Raw genomic sequence first — 21,392 nt, 5'->3', positions numbered from 1 at the left:
AACATCACGTTAGCTTTTTAAGGACCATGTTGTATTATTGGCACATACCAAGTTGCGGTCAGCCGAGTCTATTGTCATTCTCGCAAGAATTGCTTCCAAATAGGCCTTTTTTAAATGATTGATTAAAAATTCAAAACACTGCCTTTCCCCAGCTTAATTTCTCTAGTTGCTTCTAGACCATCATTTTAGTATATTGAGAGGTTTGGGATCATATCATCTAATGGATGAGTTGCACTTGATTATTCACATCTCTGTTCATATTCATACAAACGTTGACAGCACAAGGCCACAGGCAGCCTCAGTAGCAGACCACTTAGCATCTTCCCTAAAGGTCCATGCCAGCCTCTGAATAAAGACTAGGGATGCAAACTCACTTGTCTGTGTGATCATCACCACCGCATGTTCTGTGTCTTATGCACAAGGACAAGTTAAGTACTTGGTGAGATCAAGACATTCTGTGTTTGTGATGTTCCTAGCCCATTGGTCTGTGGACCATATCAGAAAAATAAAATGACATTAATTTAGCCTGATGTGTTCATACAGGATTAATCCCCTGTATGAGAACTGTTTATTAATTTGAGGTTCAGAATAATGATGCCATGTTTTCTGGTTCATAGTGTCATCTTAAGGTAAAATTTACATAGGCTAATTTTTTGTTAGACTAAGTTGAATGATGTTTCAATTTAAAAAATTACAATAACTTGTGAGGGAAGGTTTTTAGAGAAGAACTGGTCTTATTCACTGATCAGATTCCCATTAAAGACGTCCTATAAGGCATGGTGGACTGAGCACATTTGTTTCACTCTGCTCCATCCTAGAACCCCCTTAAAATGAAAATAAAGGACTAAAGTGCACACAGACAGGAACAAAGAGAAAACAGGAGAGGAGACAGTCCAAATGAAAGATTTCATTAAAATCTTTCAATCCTGCACACAAGTTGTAAATGATTTAGAGAGAGTGGAGTGAATCCCAAAAGAAGCAAACGCTTTTTTGCTGCAGAAGCTCGGGATGCTTCAGGAATTCAAAGTCGGTAAAGATAGGGATGCAGAGTGGGACTGAAAATGGGGGATTGGTGAAAACTCTTTTGTAAGAAGCAGACCTCCAGGTTCCCCCTCCAAAACTTAAGGCCCAGTGACCAACCCTCCCTTGATGGAGGCAGAAAACTAGAAGTTTACTCTCTAGAGAGTTGAAACGAAGTCTCTGGAATTTGGGGCACAGGCCCAGCTGGGCAAGGGGTGGGGATTGAGGGGAGCATCTTCTGCAGTCAGGGAAATTAAGTCTGATCTGAATATGAGGATGACAGTCCTCCCCTCAGCTTATGTTCCTGTTCACCTTCCCAGACACTAGCAGTCAAGCTTATCCCCACCAGCCTGGAGGTTGGAGGATCTGAGCGATTAGACAGATGCATGTGGATCCATCATGAAACAGACCACCTGTGGTGAGACTCACCAGTCAGCAAGTCCTTGCCTCACAGCCCTCAGCAAGCTTTCCAGGGCCGCTTTTTACTAAATATGAGTGGATAGCCAGTGATCACTGTCTCTTGAAAGGGTTTGTAAGAATAAAGTCAGAGTCCGAAATACATAGGAAGAGGGAACCAGAGACAATGGAAGGAGAAGGGAACTTCAAAACAACTTAGTATCTCCAGAGAGAAGAGAGATGTTATATCCACAAAATAAGAAAAGAGTAGTAAATAATAATAATAAAAGGAATATTTCAGAAAATAAGAAATGGACCCTTAAAAGTTAAAAATATAATAACAGGGACTTCCCTGGTGGCGCAGTGGTTAAGAATCCGCCTGATGGTGCAAGGGACAGGGGTTCGAGCCCTGGTCCGGGAAGATCCCACATGCCGCGGAGCAACTAAGCCCGTGCACTACAACTACTGAGCCCGCACGCCTAGAGCCCGTGCTTCACAACAAGAGAAGCGACTGCAATGAGAAGCCCGTGCACCACAACGAGGAGTAGCCCAGCCCCCGCTCGCTGCAACTAGAGAATAGCCCGCGCGCAGCAACGAAGACCCAACACAGCCAAAACAACCATAACAAAAAAAAATATATATATTTATATAACAGACACTTTAAAAAGGTAATAGAAGTGTTGGAAGACAGTTGAAAAGCTCTCAGAAAGAACCAAAAGATAAAAAGATGGAAAACTGGAGAGGAAAAATAAGAAAATTAGAGGATCAACTTGGAAATCTAATTGGAATTCCATGAAGAGACATCTGTGGAAATAGAAAAGAGGAAATTATCAAAGAGGCAAAAGAATTTCCCAGAGCCACGGAACACACATCTCTAGGTTGAAAGACCCTACTGAGTGCCAGCAAATGGAAAAAAAAAAAAAAACCTACACTGAGGGACATTACTGTGCTCTTTTAGAACATCAGGGTTAAAGAGAAGCTCTGAGAGGAGGAAAGATCAAATACAAAGCAGGTCACCTGTAAGGATAAATAGTGGTTCTCCCCTCCCCAGTGTGAGCCTCACAGCATCAGCAGCATCTGGGAACTTGGTAGAAATGCAGATTCTCAGGTCACACCCAGGCCTACCAAAACGGAAACCCCGAGTGTGGGGCTCAACAATCTGTGCTCCAAGAAGCCCCCCACTCCCAGTTCTGGTGCCTGTTGCAATTTAAGAAACACTGGAGTTGAGAAGCAGAATGGCCTCTGGCTCCTCAAACTTACATCCTTGAGTGTTGTGATAGGGTAAAACAGTCTTCAAAACCCTAAGGAACATGGTTTCTAATCTCAGCTCGGTACACGCCCAACTGTCAATCCCATAAAGACATTTCCAAGTATGAAAAAAAAAAACAACGTACCTCTACAGATGGTTTCTTAGAAAGCTCATGGAGGATATGCCCCAGGAAAATGAGGTAGTAAACCAAGGAAGACTGGGCAGCCAGGCATTGGGACTCCCCTAGGAAAGAAATCCCCCAAAAGTGAGGCCAGGATCTGTAAGAGGCTACAGTTTTATATGATGATTATGTGAAGCCTCTGTAGCAAATCTGGTCATTTGCTGAATTGTCATCCAAATCCACAACTCCTTAGAGCTGGAAGAGGACATTTCCTTCCATTTCCTCCCATTGACAGTGAGAAAATCAAGGTTTACAAAGTATGGTAGATCAAGACGTACAACTGGGAACAGAATCAAAATCTACTTGCTGGGGAGCTGTGGTATGAACTGCTGCTTCAAAGCGATCCTACTTTTGACAGGTTGATTGATGTATGGAATCCCAGTTTTATGTTTACTTTTCCTGGCTGGCAGCTGTGGTGGTCATACCACTTTCTGATGGATATATGCATCTTGAACCACAGTTGAGGTACATCCTTATGGGTCAATCTAAAGCTTGATCTAGAGTTTCAAGACTAATTAAGACTATTTGGTCACTTCAGCATCTTGAATCCATTCACTTAATCCTGAGTTTTGGGAACCAAATATGAATCAGAGATTTTCTTCAATCACAAGTAAATCACAAACTTATGGGGAGACTCAAACTCACAGCTTAACCATAGCAGTGGTTTGACCTGTGAAAATGGCTGTGGAAGACCCTGCCTCAAAAGAGAGGTAGGGAAAATTTTTTTAATTTTACTAAATGAAAGTAGGGTTAATTTTTACTGTATATACTTCAATTATTTCAGATTAAAATAATGATTGAGTAAGTGTCTTGTTTAGGATCCTGTTGTCTTCTAGGACCTGCCCTTAAATTTCTGTTTACATAAAATAGAATAAATAGACTAAATAGAATTTATATTTGGGAATCAAAAAAGGTTTTTCATGTGGTGTAAATGAGTTTCCAACTTATATTTCTTCTTTCAAGCTTACATGTATTATAATTGGCACATAACTAGGGCCCTGATTATTGAAGATCTCTATTTTAAAACATTGTGGGCAACTTTATCATGTTCACAATCCAAAAGATAATTATATTTTATGTTGACCTGACATTTAGCTGAAAGAATGGATTCTTTGCTCCTACGGTGGCTCCTTTGCTGCTTAAAATCACTGCTTCTTCATCAAGAATCTTTCTTCTTGCAAAAGCTTCCTCAGTTGGCTTTATCCTTAGATGCCACAGGAGCAGTGGACCAGTCTAAACATGTGTTCTTTTAATGAAACTTCTTAATTATCTTTTTAGAAAAAAAAAAAAAGATGAGCAGAGACAGTTTATTTTTATCTGCATGGGAGAGGTTCTTTGCTTGCTAAGTCTCTCCGCTAGAAGAAGTCTAATATTATGGGGTGTTAGTTATTCCAGCCAAGGTAGTTTTCAAGGAAGCTTTTTTTTGGTGGGGAGGGGGGGTAGGAAGGGGAGAGGAGTTATTGTTGGAAATATAAGTGATCTTTAATGTGTTTGCAAAATGTCGTGTTTTCTTTAACAGCTTGTAATACCTTTATAAATGGTGTTAAACCAGTTGCTTACAAGTTACATATAGCAATCAGTATTTCCTTGGGGCCAGGCCAACTGTCCCAGTCAATAGAGTTAATGTACTTGCTCTATGGTTGTGTGGAGTGACCACGGATTCAGCAATTTTTTGGCTGCAGTAACTGAATTGGATTTCAGGGATGTGGTCAGAGTAATGCATTCTAAGAAAGGGGGGCATTGCAACATGTTAAAAAAAATGGTTTCAGATTAAATTTCACTGCACATGCCCTCTCTAAAAGGAAAATGCCACACATGCATACCTTCTCTAAATAGCCAAGTTTGCACGTCTTTACACATCGAGCTGCAAAGCCTTCAGCTGCCTTTATGTTGTGCAGTAGGTAGGAGACACCTGAAACTATTGACAGATATTTCTTATTCACCAAGAAGCTACACTTTAATTGGTTTCAGGAATTCCAGTGTGAAAAAACCTGATATTCTGGTTCCTCACAAAGAATATTCCACTCTGGGACTCTCTTCTCTGACTCCAGAAATAAACTCGTACCATTTATATCCACTTAGGTGTGCATAACGTTCTTTTGAGACTCTCATGCTTTCTGGAGATCACTGTGAGTCAAAAAGAACCAATCATCATCGTTACCAAGTGGTCAATAACCTCATAGATTATATTTTACTGTTATTAATCTAGTCCGGGTTTACATTAATTGCAGGTGTTCCGAGTATCAGAACAAATGCACACATTTCTTATATATAAGAATAACACATTTGTCCATGTTCCTAGTGATTACAGACATGAAAATGCCAGAACTGGGCTATTCTGGTCAATAGCATCTCACACCTGAGCAAAAGGGGACCCCCTGCTTTAGAGGGCCTCTCGTACAAGCAGACAGAACACAGGGGTAGTGAGTAGTGTGGATGGGAACTCCAGTAGTGCTGAACTGGGTCCCAGTGTCCAGAGGCTGCAGAGCTGGAAACCTGAGCCTGTATTGTCAGGGGAGGGGGAAAGCACAGCCTGTGCCCTGGAAACCAGAGGAAGAACGGTGCTTCACCCCCAAAACGGGTGTCCAGGCAGACCGTCGCCATTGCCTCTCCATCCCTCCTCTGTCCTCTGTACTTCCTCTTGCCTGTCCCCCACCCAGTCTTTCTCCCCACTGCTGCCAGAGAAGTCTTTTCAAAATGCACATCGAATATTGTCACCCCGCCGTTCGAAATCCTCTGTCCTCCTCCCTCTACTTGATCTTGAGACAAAGGCCAAATGCCTAACATGGTTTACAGGGTCCCACTTGACCTACTCTCTTCTCCTCCCAGCACCTCACTCGTCAACTTCCTCTTTCTCCAGTTTCCACTCATTTCCTCAAGGGAAAGAAGGCTTGCCTTGGCCTCACTTGCTTCTGCCTGGAACTCTAGACTCCTCCTTCCCACGGAAAGTTTTGCTGACGCCCACACCCCTCCCATCACTTTTTAGGAGACTGTCCTTTCTTCTTCCACTTATCCCTCTGGTGTCCACTCCCTTTTGCCTGCCTGTTCTCCCCCACTAGAATTTCAGTGCTGTGAGGTCAGGGACCATATCCGTCTTGTTCGTTGTCAGATCTTCAGGACTCTCAGAGCAAATATCATCATGCAAATATCATAAGTCGGGTTTGCTTCTGCTTAAAGGTATTTGGCAAAGGCTGAAAGGTGAAATTAGCGACGAAGTGAAACCATGATTGTTGGGCCTGAGAAGCCAAGGCTGACATACCTGGGCCTTCTGTTATTCCCATGGCCTCTGAGAACCCTGAGGGAACCATCTGCATTCCAGCTGACCAGGCCCCCAAGTCTGTGTTTGTCTATAAGGGACTGGTTATACTTGACCTCAGCAATGATTTGACCATGGAACGCCTTGTACTATCAACAAACATAGATGACCAAAATATTCGCGGTCGTTAAGATGGATTTGCACAAGGCTGAAACGTCTTCCTATGCTCAGAGTACAGATTTTTGAACAATGGAAAGATGACATTTCCACATTAACTTAAGTAATGGAAAAAGATAGTTTGTTTTGTTTTGTTTTTTGTTGAAGCATTGCACATTTCCTGCCAAAACTATTAATCAACTGCAGTGCTTTAATATGTTCATCAATTTTGGCATTTATCCGTATTTGGAGAAAAATTGAAGCTGGAGTTGAATTGAATCTTTGTCTCCTAGAAGTGGTTACTTGTGACCCACTCTATTATGAAGTATGTTTATTTTGAGGGTTTTAGGTGATTAAAAAGATTTTTTAATCTAGTTTTTTAAGGTAGTTGTCTTTTTTTTAAACCCTTCTTGTTTGACATAAAGCAAGTTTTTTTTTCTTTTATTTTAAACTCGTACCTATTAGGTGGTTATTTGCCAGTTAGTCTGAGAGCTAATATGAAACTGGTATTTGGATTTAATTCAGTTCCATTAGAACAGAGTTAAAATTTTGTGATACAGGGACCATTATCCTGGCAGTTGTAAGGGATTTTTGTGCTAGGAAGCAGTGCTGACAAAGACGCACTGTACAGGCTCTGTTTATAACTGAGCACTTTCACACTGCAATTTAGGAGGTGTGCAGCTCAGGAAGTGGCTGGCTTCGGCTGGAGCATACTTGAACTGCAAGGAAAATTTTATTCGTCACTCAAGTAATTGGCAGTTTTAATACCTTGTTCATAATTACCTTATAAACAAACGAATACACAAACCAAAGATTGTATGGCCTGTTATCTAACTTGTAGCCTTATTTGAGCAACATGATAGACACCTGTGGGTCTCCCTTTCCCTCCCACCAGAAACCAGTTTGCTCCATTTATTGCGAAAACCTATGGCTGTCCCTTCTTGTTGTTAAATGTAAGCGTAGCTGTACTAGCTAGCCCCAGACAACCTGGGGACCAAAACCAGATGCAGAATTTGATGGGCGGCAGTGGCTGCGGACTGGAGGGAGAGGGAAGGAGATGAGAGGGGGGTGTTTCAGGGTTACTCTGTTGTTTGCGCGGGGTGGGGGGGGGGCTTCCTGGTAATGCAAACATTTGGATTGTGTTTTTAAGAGAACATTTTTGTCCCCTAAAGTGTGGTTTCCTTTAACCCACACACCCTGACTTTGAGGCCCTGTGGCTTGTCTCTTGGACTGAATCCATCTCCAGGATGTAGAAATTGACTAATTGTCTCACTTGCATTACGCTGTACCTCACAGCTAGATCAAGGGGTTTACACACTGAGGAATCCAGATGTGGGAAATGGTCAGAATCAGAGGTCATGGCTGACTTGACTCTAAACAGAATCTGTAAGACTTCATGGGAATCTGAGGGGCTTGATAGTTGTGACTTGTACATGGGACTGCTAACCGCGCCTCCCCCCACCCCTTTTTTTAACCTTACTATTATCACAGAGTTCAGCTGTTAGGGTATACATCACCCCTGCCTGTTACCTTGTATAGGATTACTTTAAAAATGGGATTAGATTTTTGGATGACTTGGGTCAAAAAAGACGATTCCCCGACAGTCCTTAGAAGTAGCACAGGGAAGATTTTTCACAATATTTTGAGAAGTTTTGTTAGTTCATTGTTATTTAAATAGATTTAAAATGTACAACCTGGTTTCTCCACTTACTGGGGAAAGCAGCACCTGGCATTTGCACACATTCAGGAAGCTGGTCTTCTACTCTGTTGGCTGCCAAACACGTGCAAACTCTTGGTGACCCTCTTTTCCTCCTGAGGTGCAAGCACAGACTGGGGGGAGACCCGTTTCCAGGGCATCCTTAGTGTTGGCATGATGAGGGCTCAGTGAGCTGGTGTGGATTCCCACAGCAGTTTGGAACCAGTAGCTCAGCATTTTTGCAAGAGTGGGAAGTTGCGAGACTTTCTGGAGGTGCATCTTCACCTCCAGAAAGTAAGAACTTAATTGCCAAAATTAAGTTGTTTGAATGTTTGAAACTGTTCTATGAAACAGCCTTCAGGGATTGCTTTGGGACCAATAGGGACTTACTCTGTGAGGTGGCCTGGGGGGAGTACTTGGACTTGTTAGGTTAAAAGCTCTAGTTTCCTAATTTAAACAGCAGAGAAATGTTATTATGATTAAATGGCATAATGTATGAACAATGCGTAGCATAGGGCTTGGCATCCAATGCCCTCAGCGTTATTAGATTCCATATACATTCCAAGATGGGGATAGATATACAGCCCTGCTTTAAAGGAGCTCACAGTATGGCAGAAAAGACCAACAGCGTAAAAAGTGCTGTGTCACACACAGCAGAGGATCTTGTGAAAACACGTAAGAGGTGCTCCTAACTCAGGAACCTTCTGTGATGGTGAGAGGCCTGAGAGTTACAATAATGCAAAAGAACTTAATGAACTCAAAACACTATACAAATGCAGTTATTGGTAAGAAAGATACACATATGAAATCTCTTTCTAAGTTTTCCCCTTAAGTGAGGGTTTACCTAAAAATGGCAGCGCGTGACTTATGTGACATACAGAGTTCTACTTAGAGCCCTCGATCGTTTCATTGTTCCTTGAGCTGTAACGCGAAGACCCTTCTTTGTAGGTGGACTCTGCCATCATCCCAGCCCTTCTCCCTTGACACGTCATTTTTCCCCTGCCTAATGTCTAAAAAGTCCAAGCTATCTGGTCTAATATGACAGTTAAGATGGCTTGCACATCAGTTTGGTTCCTGTCTTCTAGCAAGATTGTTGTTTAATGCTGAATCTCCCCCTTGGAAACTGTTGTATTGATGACCTTCTAAAAGCTTTGACTTGGCCTCTTTTTGTTTTATTTTGTTTATCTTTTCTCATTTGTGGTCCAGTGCTTACCAGCAGAGCTTTCCACAATAGTGCGGATGTTCTGTATGTGTACTGGCCCATTTGACAGATACCAGGCACCTGTTCAGGATCTGACATGTGGCTACTATGACTAAGGAACTGAACTTTAACATTTAATTTTAATTTAAATGTAAAGAGCCACATGTGACTACAATGTTGGACATCATGGTCTGGTGTTTAAGATAGTTAATGTCAAACTTTTAAAAAATCTAATTGCTCCCAGAGATTATTTAGACTGGTGTGCTCTTATTTTTATAATATTCAAAGCCTTGGAGCATAGCCACTGGTTTTGAAGACAATGGCAATGCATTGGAACTTGCTGTTTCCAAAGAAAAAGAGATTTCTCTAGGATGGCTTTTAAAAAGCCCAATCTGATGAGTATCTTAAGTTCATTGGCACCTGTAGTGTGTGTGCTTTCCAAGGGAAGAATTAGAAATGAATTAGGACTCAAGAAGAAAGAATAGGGAACTAACACACCAGTGCCTGGAATATGCCAACTTGGTGCTAGTCATTTCATATCCCATTTCATGAAATGATAAGGAAGAAAGACTGTTAACAAAATAAGAGAAAGAAAAATCAGTTTAAGTGCATCGCATTTAGATAACCACAGCTGTTAAACGCACCCAGATTTATATCGGAAAGCTTTTCATAATTCTAAAATTATGATTTACTATCTCATGCAACATTAAAGTGACTAAAGAGTTGCTGTTTAACTTTTTAACGTGCTGTGTAGAACAGTTTTCCAAATTTCTGAAGAACGAGTTAGAAATAGAACCTATTTTTCACCTTTCAGATTGTTGTACCATTAACCCTGTTATCTGTGCTATTCTTTAAATCCAGAGCTGGAAACAAGATTGTGGAAATATTAGCTGAACATCTGAGACGGTTTCAATCCCTCGAAACTTTGGACCTGAGTGGCAATAATATTTCAGAGCTTAAAACTGCACTTCCACCCCTACAACTCAAATATCTGTAAGTCAAGTTGTTTTTAACAGTTTTCACCCGTGATGAAAATATTGTGCTATATTAAAAAAGGAAACAACTTTAAGATAGGAACCAGAATGCTGACCATTTCTTACTGCTGATGGATCAAAAATGTCACTTTCTTACTGACTGGTAATTTTCTGTAAGCCTGAATAACCACAGTCTTCATTTTATTCTTACACTATTGGATTACAAAAATTGAGACATCCTTAGACTGTTATAGAAAAACCAAGTGATTCTGTAAAAAAATAATCAAAATTAAACCCCCGGTGTATTTCATTAATAAATGAATTTCACAAAAATTGGGTAATGTTTGTTATCTTCAAATATTTTAGTCACTTTTTCCCCCAGAGAGATGTGTGAATCATAGTCGATATTGGCCTGCAAGGGCGTAAAGAGTTAATTATTTTAAGTGTCCATTGTTACAAGTGATGGGTAGGTTCTCTGGAGAGTCTTTCATATACAGAGAATACATGCACTTTAACTTCCCAAAGGACCAGAAAGAGAAGCTCATCTTCAGACTTTCAACAGGTATATCAACAGCAACCGAGTGACATCCATGGAACCTGGGTATTTTGACAGTCTGGCCAACACACTCCTGGTGCTGAAGCTGAACAAGAACCGAATCTCAGCTCTCCCACCCAAGATGTTTAGACTGCCTCAACTGCAACACCTGTAAGTAAAATGTCCTCTTAGATTCTGTTTCCTCACCTCCTCTAAACCCTTGGCACCTACCCCCTAAAATCCACAATGTGGCAGAAGGAGTTTAGAAGCAAGGATGTAGCCACCTTTCCTCTGAGAGCTGGAGTTGTAGAACCACTGAATCAGAAAGAGCCTTAAAAGTCACCCGGGGGCTTCCCTGGTGGCGCAGTGGTTGAGAGTCCAGTCCGCCTGCCGATGCAGGGGACGCGGGTTCGTGCCTCAGTCCGGGGAGATCCCACGTGCCGCGGAGCGGCTGGGCCCGTGAGCCATGGCCACTGGACCTGCGCGTCCGGAGCCTGTGCTCCGCAACGGGAGAGGCCACAACAGTGAGAGGCCCACGTACCGAAAAAAAAAAAAAAAAAAAGTCACCCAGTACAGGCTTCTGCCTGACAAGGCAAGTTGGATTGTTCCTGAAAGAGTGAGCAGTGTAATCATTGAACAAGCTCCATACAAAGCCATCATGATGGCACTGAAGACATCATGGTGACTCTCCACAGCTGTGGATCGTGAGAACCGTACCAATGACTGCAGGGCCCCTCATAGCTTAAGGAGCTGTAAAGCGCTGTCTCATTAATAACGGTGGAATAATCTGTGAACAGGCTCCTACAGTATAGTGGTTTTCAGCCTTGGCTGCACATTACAGATACTTGGGGAGCTTTTAAAAATCCCAGTGCCCAGGCCACACCCTAGACCAATTACATTAGAACCTCTGGGGTAAGATCCAGGCTTCAGTAATTTTTTAAAACTCCCCAGGTGATTCCAGGGTGCAACCAAGGTTGAGAATGACTGCCTTAAAGAGGAAGCATTAAACACAGTACAAATTGTGACAGAGAGGAATCAGCCTTTGTAAGCAGTTGAACAGGATAAACTCGACGGCCCTGCTTCTGAGTAGACCTCGTGTTTTAATGTAATATTCAGTACTCTCATTCTGGATACTTTAAAGACCAATATTAATGTGTTTACTTCCATACTGAATGGACAACAGCTTAGAAATTGAAGTGCAATCTGATGTCAGAATTTGATGATCCCCAAAATACATCACATGTTTCAGAAGGAAATTTACTCACTGCTAGTAAATCAAAATTCTTCTCAATAAAAATGCTTAGAAATTTAAAGCATTCTATGTAATTTAACACAGGCTGGTTTAACTATATTGCAGTAATGTCACATTTTATTACTGCTTCCAGAGTTTGTCATATAAGCTAACTGTCTAACTGTAACATCCAATGTAGTGAACTGAACCGAAACAAGATCAAAAACGTCGATGGGCTCACGTTCCAAGGGCTTGGTGCTCTGAAGTCTCTGAAAATGCAAAGAAATGGAGTGACAAAACTCATGGATGGAGCTTTCTGGGGGCTGAGCAACATGGAAATCTTGTAAGTGCGGGTGATCAATTCCTACTCAGGTGGTATGATCATGGAATGCTCAGTGAGCATTCAGCAACTTTTATTTGAAATCCTATGTTAAAATCTCATCATTTACAAGCTTATAATTTAATATTAAGTTTTGTTTCAGGTAATGTGACTGAGAATTTAATAAGCATAGTATTTTCTGCTGATGTCTTTGTGTAACAAAAGCTACACATCTCATAACAATAGGAATATGTAATAGGTTGTAATATGTCCCCTTTGAAGAGTCTAGATAATGAACTTGGGATCCTGCTTTTGACTCTTATTGTAAATGTAGGCAGCTGGACCATAACAACCTAACAGAGATTACCAAAGGCTGGCTTTACGGCCTACTGATGCTGCAGGAACTTCATCTAAGCCAAAATGCCATCAACAGGATCAGCCCTGATGCCTGGGAGTTCTGCCAGAAACTCAGTGAGCTGTGAGTTGCCTTTTATTCTCCTCAGGTTTGAGAGCAGGAATCATGCCAGAGCATGAGCTTCTTACCACTGATCTGTGAAATTTTCATAACAAAGTTTCCAAGGTGACAGCTTTTTGCACGGGCAACCTAGTCATAGTTTTGTGATAAGTTGAAGCCAGCTCTACCATTTCAATTCTGTGGCACATGGGCTAAAGCCATGGTGGTGATTCTCAAATAAAGAGAATTTTTTTTAATTACTGGGATTAGAAATAATGTTTACCTGAGTATTATTAAGAAGGCAGAGTTTTAAAATAAGGGTAACTGTGGCAATATATATTACCTGTTTCTGTTCTTTTTTTTTAAACAAATCATTGCATTGAACTGGAAAATAAAAGCTATCGTTTGTTTTTTTGTTCCTTTTTCCTTTACAGGGACTTAACTTTCAATCACTTATCAAGGTTGGATGATTCAAGCTTCCTGGGCCTAAGCTTGCTAAACACACTGCACATTGGGAATAACAAAGTCAGCTACATTGCTGATTGTGCCTTCCGGGGGCTTTCCAGTTTAAAGACTTTGTAAGTTACACATTTTGCTGTTGGTCCATGAACCTAATTGGTTCCTAAATGTGCCCACTTTTCTCCAAGCAGATTTCCTTTGTTATGAAGGAAATGTGTACAGCCTCAGAAGTAGTGTCTTAATCTTTCCCAGATCAGTTTGATTAAGATCGGTCCATTTCATCCATGTGTGCTTCTTAAAGGGATTAAAAAGGACAGTGATCAGATTGGTTTGGTGATTACAGTCAGCCTTCTCAGGATCTCCAGGAAGTTGGTAACTGCTCAAGAGGAAGACAATTTCAAATCCACTAATTTTTCTTCGTAAAAATGCAGATTAAAAATTACCCAGAGCAAACAAGACATACAAAGTGCAGCAAAGGAAGGCGCCTGTTTATCAGACCAGTTATATCCAGACTTGATCTCTGTCCCAAGAGGAAGAAGAGAGAGTTGGATTAAATGGCCTTTGAAAAATCTTTCAAATGTGAATTTTAACGTTGTGCAACGGGCTTTTGATTTTTGCACTGTCAGAAAGTTTTGCTGTGTTCACTGTTTGAAGCATTACATGACTGAAAGACATGCCGTGTGCTTTGGCGAGCTGCTCCTTGTGTGGTTGGAGCAGAGGTTTTAAAGTTTAATGTATTTTTCAGACTATTCAAGTCTTGCAGAATTTAGTCATCTTGATAGAGGAGTTAATAGGGCCGGAATCAACTCTCCTCATCTCGGACAAAAGTATAAAATGCTGCTGAGGGAGGAGGGCAGGAGGTAAGATCTATGTTAGGGAGAGAAACAGTTTTCTATTGTTTTGAAAGGGGCAGAGAGAGATGATATGGACAGTTATGAGGAATTATTCCAAATCACATGCCACCTGGGTGGGGATCTTTGCTTTCTAAGCATATGTCTAACAAGAATGCCTGTATCTTTTATTAAGTACCTGGTACCACTTTCCATAACTCTCCCTTTTTTGAACCAGGGATCTGAAGAATAATGAAATTTCTTGGACCATTGAGGACATGAATGGTGCCTTCTCTGGGCTTGACAAACTGAGGCGGCTGTGAGTATGATTTGCTTCATAATTGGCGTTGCTTTCTGACCTAAACATTTTGGGGTTTTTTTGGCTACACCGCGCAGCTTTCGGGATCTTAGTTCCCCAACCAGGGACTGAACCCCGGGGCCACGCCGAGTCCTGACCACTGGACCGCCAGGGAACTCCCTAAACACTTTGTCTTAATTGAGCTCAGTTCCACACACAAGTTGACATCTTTAAAAAGTTTTAAAACAGGTGCTCAATCTGGTTGCTACCCTTTGTCATCTCCGCAAATGACTACTGTTACACGAGATGTGTATTGATTAGATTTTCTTCCTTGGGTATAGTGGTTTTACTCAACACTTGGGTTAGTGCAGCTGACTTTAGTATCCAGATAAGAATTTTAAGTTGTTTTGAGCGCTTAGACCCTTGGGATTACTACTGTGTAAAGGTTAGTGCACTAAGTTCAGCATTTTGAAACGTGCAGTGTTGCCCTTCCCTCACAGGAATGTTTAAATGAAGCGATCCAGTGACCAATGATAACACTGCAGTGGGTTCCAAGCAATTCAGGATAAAAACATGTTTCTATTTAGCCACAAAATGGCCTTGAAGATGGCTAAGTTCTGTGTTTTAAGCAAGCAGTCTTCAAATTGGCTTCCATTTAGTCCTAAACTTCTGTGGGTGATGAAGATATCCATGGGGTGGGTGGGTAAGGAGAAAGTCTCCAGTATTACCTGCTCTATTTATTAGTGTTCTGAGACATTTTACTTGGAATAAAGTTTCTACCTCTTTGAAAAATCACTGCTTTGATTTAACCATCAGAGTAACTTCTCGAATACCTATTTTTGCTGGGTTCTCTGTCGAATGCTTTGCAACCATGCTGAACCATATTACTGAAATAGATGGCACGGATACATTTTTTTAAGGATATCTTGTTTAATTGAAGAAAATAGAATATTCACAAATGATTTAAAAAGCAGTTCTTTTCAGGAGAGTTGCACTCCACAATGGCTTTTACTAACTGTTCCATTATAATTTTTTTTTTTTTTTAAGGATACTCCAGGGAAACCGGATTCGATCCATTACCAAAAAAGCCTTCACTGGTTTGGATGCATTAGAACATCTGTGAGTAACAGGAATTTAGTTACCCTAAAGGCAGTCTGAAATGGTTATCTACTTACATGTCATGAAAGGTAACACAAACTAGTACATAATTTTGTTGGTATCCTCTCAGTACAATAAAATATACACATCTATCCTTTGTCCTTTGTCTACCTACCTACCTACTTATCTGTCTGTATATCTGTATGAAAGTATAAGTGTACAGGTGCATATTTCTTTTGCCTTTAAGGGCATTGCTATACATCACTTTGGGGTTTTCTCTTAGTTATTTCTCTCAAGCAGTGGTATATTTAATTTTTTTAAAAAACTACCATTTATCACACACCTACTGCACATCAGGCATTATGCTAGGTACTTATTTATATTTTCTCATTTAATCCTCACGAGAAAACTATTTAATAGCTACTATTATCTTAATTTTTAAGTTAAGATGCAGTGGCTCTGAGGGTTCATTGATTCCATCGGACAGTTAAGAAGGCAACGCACATCTTAACACTCAAAAAAGACAATCCCTCCAGTCCTGGAGAGTGACAGGAGAGTTTTAACACTACTTTGAGAATTTTGTTTATTGTTACTGTTGTTTAATTATAAAGCATACAACCTGCTTTTCCTCCTTTATTCTTTTTCTCACTCTCTTTTGCAACTAACCTGTAAGTTAGCAGCTGACAGAAGCAGGGCTCAAACCAGGGCAGCCCCTGCTCTCATAGCAGCTCTTGCCTTCACATCTTCTGCCCCCAGTAACTCCTGGCACACATTTCTAAAATGACACTTAGGCACTCGAATATTTTCAGGCACTCGGAGCACAGCCTTGATAGGAGTCAAAGCCTGCAGGAGCACAGAGCCAACCAGCTTCTGATAACCGTGGGTGCACGTATATGTGTTCAGTGGGAGTCTGAAACAGCACAAAGTGTGTCCACCCTGACCATTAAGGAATGCTTATAGCCAAAAGTTGTATTATCTGTTAACCTGGACAAAAGAAGTTATCATGTAAGATACACATTTGCTTGGTACCGTCACTGGTGCTGTGTGTTTAGCTGTTAATCTGTGCACCACCATCTTGCCGTCTTCGCAATGACTCATTGGTTGCAGGGAGCTCTGGATCGCCAGCCACGCCGACAGTGTAGCAGGGCAGGTTGTAGGGGATAACTCTGCAAAGCGTCATCTGGAAAGGCGGGCCAGTATTGCTGGGCTTACTGAAACAAATTATTTTCAAAGGGAAACTAGCCAAAAGGGTTTGTCATCTGACCCATTTCATTTCTGGGAAAGTGGAGTTAGTGGATCCGTGGAGCGTTAGCCTCTGCTTCAGTTTCCTAAACCTTCATGACTCTCTCAGCCTCTTTCTCTGCCCACGTTTGGGACCTCGATTCTGTCTTCTGTTGCCACTTGTCTCATTCAAAATCCCTTTTCTCCACCCTTTTAAAGGAAAACAGAGTAGTAATCACTGTGGAGAGGACTTTAATCCAGAGCGCTCATAAGCACCAGTTAAAAATAAAGCCAGCCCAGAATATTCTCTCATTTTATAAATGTCCTGCCTGAAGTGTTTGTTGGTTGGTTTGTTTTAGTGAGAACCTCTTGTCTGAACACCTACCTGTCTCCCCATGAGTGAGTTGTGTGTGACAGAATAGGCTAGTGACTGAGAGCATAGGTTTGGAAATTGAAAATAATTGAGTTCAAATCTTATCTGCCCCTTTCACGCCAAGCCAAGGTAGTTATACCATCTGCTTTTGGGTTGATGTGAGGATTAAATGTAATAATATGTAAACGTAAATCACTTAACATGGTTGCGTATCATAGAAGGTATTCTATACGTGATGGTTTTTTAAAAGCATAATTATGAGGAATTTTATTTGTGCATTTAAAAGTTACTAATGGTTACTAATTTGAATAATAAGAAGTGTAATAAAATAACATGGCAGAACAGCTTAGTCCCTTAAGAGTCAAAAATCCTGTATGTGGTGATATGAAATCTCTCTCACCGTAACAGAACCTGCCTCTGATGCAGATATCCTTGTTCTTGAGTCCAGACTCCCTGATGAGTTCTAGTCACCCCCATTTGTGCATCTCAGCACAGAGAGTATTTTTGTGGCGAATGGCGTGGGCAGCGTGGGCCCACCCTTTGCCTGAAGGCACATAGTGACCATAATTCCCTCGAATGTATTTGATTTGGTTGCTTTTTCAGAGACCTGAGTGACAACGCAATCATGTCATTACAAGGCAATGCATTCTCACAAATGAAGAAACTTCAGCAACTGTAAGCTTTTCTTTTCCTTCCAAGAGTTTCACATAAAGCATGGAGGGGGAAACTGACGTGGGGTGGATTATCCTGGATTATGTATCTATAGAAAGTGTCTGGCACATTCATCACATCCCTTAACATTTGTTACCAGAAAGCAAGAGGAGTTGGTTTTTTGTTCCCTTTGTTGAAAAGAGGAGTTCCTTTTTCTTTCTGTTACAAATTGGCAGTTGAAATTTGTGGGACCCAATACAGTACGGTGCCTCATCATAGTAACCAGTTTTCAGTAGTAAGGTATTTTTGGTGTATCAGTACTTCTGTCTCTGCTGGTCCGTGAGAACACCACCAACAAAAAAAAAAACAGTGTGAGTTCCATGTCTTGCATTTTAAGATGGACTATAGAATATTTAGTCCATGGGATGTGTGTATTTGGTTTCCCCATTCATTGCTTTGTTAATATTTACATGAGTTTAGTTTATACTTGTAGAAATCTGCATTTCGTACAAAACAAATTGAATGTAATTACTCTCCTCAGGCACTTAAATACATCAAGCCTTTTGTGCGATTGCCAACTAAAATGGCTCCCACAGTGGGTGGCGGAAAACAACTTTCAGAGCTTCGTAAATGCCAGTTGTGCCCATCCTCAGTTGCTGAAGGGAAGAAGTATTTTTGCTGTTAGCCCAGATGGCTTTGTGTGTGGTGAGTGAAACTATGGCCTTTGACTTTTTTATTCATTCTTCTTTTTTTTTTTCTCCCATTTGTCCAAATAATGGACTTCAATAAATTTATGTTCCCTTAATAAAGCTCTTATTTCTGCTGAGGTAGATGAGAATGGATCTGTAGCTTGCTGAGGATCACAGTTTTACTGATGGAAAGAAAATTTTTTTCTATAATTTTTTCTATAATTTATAAAATTGGCATCAGAGTGGTTTGGCAGAAAGAGAATGATGTTGGACCTTGGGAGAACTGAAGGATAGTCACAGCCCTGCTACTTAACTGTGATTCCCTGAATCTCAGTCTTCACATCTATGAAATGGGAGCGCTGCTCTCTGCTCTCCCCAGTTCCGGGGGTTGTTGAGAGGCTCTTGTGAGCTCAGTGAAGAGACTGACTTAAATCCTGTGCAGATGGCTGTTTATGGTGAGTAGAAAGAGAAAATTATTAGCTAGTGATTTATAGTCTGCTAAAAATTTTACTATTAGTGGGTAAAACATTACAAGTAACAGAATGTTTGAGTTTATTGTAAATAAATGTAAGGTCCATTGTCTTAGCATCTAAGCATCTCAGCGTTAGAAATTTGCTTACCCAACTTCAGATAGCAGATCTGGATCAAAACCCCAAGTTTTCATCTCTCTGGTGCCGTCTTCCGTCTGCTGCACTACTATTTGCTGCCATGGAGACCTTTGTAAAACTAAATGTGCGTACAGAACATGAAATCAAAATTTGTTTGAATTTTAGTATGTGTGTTAAGATACTGCAGACCCTAATTCTACATTGGCCTTTAAAATTTTATTTAAAACTGCTTTGCCTAGGATTGTTTAGCTAAGTACAAGAAAACCATATTTTTTTTTAGGTTGCAGCATTAAGTGGTGCCAACAGTTTCTGGAAATAAAACATCTGATGTAGCTTTTGGATCTAAGTAAGCATTTGGCATTCAGCTGTAAGGGCCTGAGCTATTCCTTTTCCATGGTCTTGATTTCTCAGTTCTGTAGTCTTCGAGATATGAACTCTCTATTACTTTGAGACACACACACACACACACACACACACACACACACACACACACACTTTCCCATATCTACATAGTACCCATAGATTTTTTACCAGATGAGAATTTTAGAATAATCACACAGAAGAAACTATCTCGATTACAGCATGCAGGCGTGGCATTGGAAATTACCTGCATTGCAGTTGTCAGAGGGTCCCCCATACCCCATTCATAAACACACACACACACACACACACACACACACGTAATTTTTTTCAGAGCACCCAAGTAATACATTTTGGTTGCTTTAAGATGCTTCCTTCTGGGTTTAGACCATCTCTGAGAAACTGAAGTTCAAAAAGGTAACTTTTCCAAAAAGTAACAGAGAACTAAAAATAACTGTTTGGAATGAAAGAGTTGCTTAGCTGTAATTATAATGTAGCTCTGACAGTGTGGCACAGCGACCTGATGGACTGTCCACTCTAAACTCCAGGCTGGAGCCGGGGGCTCACAGAGAGCTTGAGAAATGCTTTTCCTTTCACTACAGGATTGTTTTTTCCTGCTCTACCTAAAAATGACTGGTCTTTTTAATGAGTTCTATTTTTGGTAAGTGGGGTGTTAATTTGCTGCCTTTAGTGGTATTGATTGTCATTATTGATGTTTGATTTCTTAATTTTTCTGCTTATTTATGAAGAACATGGGGAAAAAATGCAGTTCCTAATAGCATTTCAAGATGATCCATGAGCCTGGAAGTGTCTTAACCGATTTCTTCTTGTATTTATGTTAAAAAAAAAAAAAAGCCAAGAGGTCTGCAATAAACTGTATTCCAATATATCAGTCTCCTCCCAGTTAATGATGGATAAATAGGGCTCAATCTCTAGCTGAAATGAATGAATTACTTTATAAACTCTCTCCCAGTCTGTTATTTTCAACACTGGGACTGCTGGTCCATCTGTGAAACATACACAGAGGGTAAAAACCTAAGCCACTGTTTGTTTTGAGTTTCTTGGTGTTCAGATCTGAGTAGCATTTGGACTCAAGCTTAAAACTGTTTTGTTTCCTCCTCTCCATTTTGAACAGATGATTTTCCTAAACCCCAGATCACAGTTCAGCCAGAAACACAGTCGGCAATAAAAGGTTCCGATTTGAGTTTTATCTGCTCAGCTGCCAGCAGCAGTGATTCCCCAATGACTTTTGCTTGGAAAAAAGACAATGAACTGCTGCATGATGCTGAAATGGAAAATTATGCACACCTCCGGGCCCAAGGTGGGGAGGTGATGGAGTACACCACCGTTCTTCGGCTCCGCAGTGTGGAATTTACCAGTGAAGGGAGATATCAGTGTGTCATCTCCAATCACTTTGGTTCATCCTACTCTGTCAAAGCCAAGCTCACAGTAAATAGTATGTGATCTGACTTTTCCTTCTGCGTTTAAAGATATGTTTTAGCAACATATTTCTCATTTCCTCTCTTTTTCTTACTGCTAACCCTATCCTCTGCTCTTACAGTTCTCCACCTAACCCTTCTCACTCCACAAGATTAATAGTCTTGGTTAAGCAAGCAGTTTTTGTGTTGAAGACCCCATCCTTAGCATGGTGGGTAACCAAGATGAACCAGACACTTTTTGCTCTGTGAGAGTTCACAATGTACTGGTCTGATGTGGGAGGCCATGAAGTATAGAGTTAAAGGATATCACCTTTTTTTTAAAAAATGAAGTATAGTTGACTTACAATACTGTGTTAGTTTCAGCTGTACAGCAAAATGATTCAGTTATATGTATTTTTTTCAGATAATTTTCCATTATAGGTTATTATAAGATATTGAATATAGTTCCCTGTGTTATACAGTGAATTCTTGTTGCTTATCTATTTTATGTAAAGTAGTTTGTATCTGTTAATCCCGTACTCCTAGTTTATCTCTCCCCCTCTCCCTTTCCCCTTTGGTAACCGTAAGTTTGTTTTCTGTGTCTGAGTCTGTTTGTTTTTTATATATATATTAGTTTATTTTTTAGATTCCAGATATAAGTGATAATATTTGTCTTTCTCTGACTTCACTTAGTATGAAATTCTCTAGGTCCACCCATG

General features: G+C 40.6%; 1 protein-coding gene across 2 annotated transcripts in view; it reads left to right on the top strand.

The window, feature by feature from the left end:
- Positions 1-21,392, top strand: part of LRIG3 (leucine rich repeats and immunoglobulin like domains 3) — a 47,953-nt gene that overhangs the window by 17,231 nt on the left and 9,330 nt on the right. For both annotated transcript variants that reach the window (XM_029206250.1, XM_029206249.1), the window contains exons 4-13: positions 10,017-10,148; positions 10,692-10,835; positions 12,095-12,238; positions 12,549-12,692; positions 13,103-13,246; positions 14,196-14,276; positions 15,303-15,374; positions 17,551-17,622; positions 18,140-18,303; positions 20,391-20,711. In XM_029206250.1, the coding sequence (XP_029062083.1) occupies positions 10,017-10,148; positions 10,692-10,835; positions 12,095-12,238; positions 12,549-12,692; positions 13,103-13,246; positions 14,196-14,276; positions 15,303-15,374; positions 17,551-17,622; positions 18,140-18,303; positions 20,391-20,711 (1,418 nt within the window). The remainder of the gene's footprint in view (positions 1-10,016; positions 10,149-10,691; positions 10,836-12,094; positions 12,239-12,548; positions 12,693-13,102; positions 13,247-14,195; positions 14,277-15,302; positions 15,375-17,550; positions 17,623-18,139; positions 18,304-20,390; positions 20,712-21,392) is intronic.

The sequence above is a fragment of the Monodon monoceros genome, unplaced genomic scaffold (genome assembly GCF_005190385.1).
Source record: "Monodon monoceros isolate NGI ecotype Baffin Bay Population unplaced genomic scaffold, NGI_Narwhal_1 Super_Scaffold_6, whole genome shotgun sequence".
Taxonomy (NCBI): Eukaryota; Metazoa; Chordata; class Mammalia; order Artiodactyla; family Monodontidae; genus Monodon; species Monodon monoceros.
This window is presented reverse-complemented; position numbering and strand designations above follow the sequence as displayed.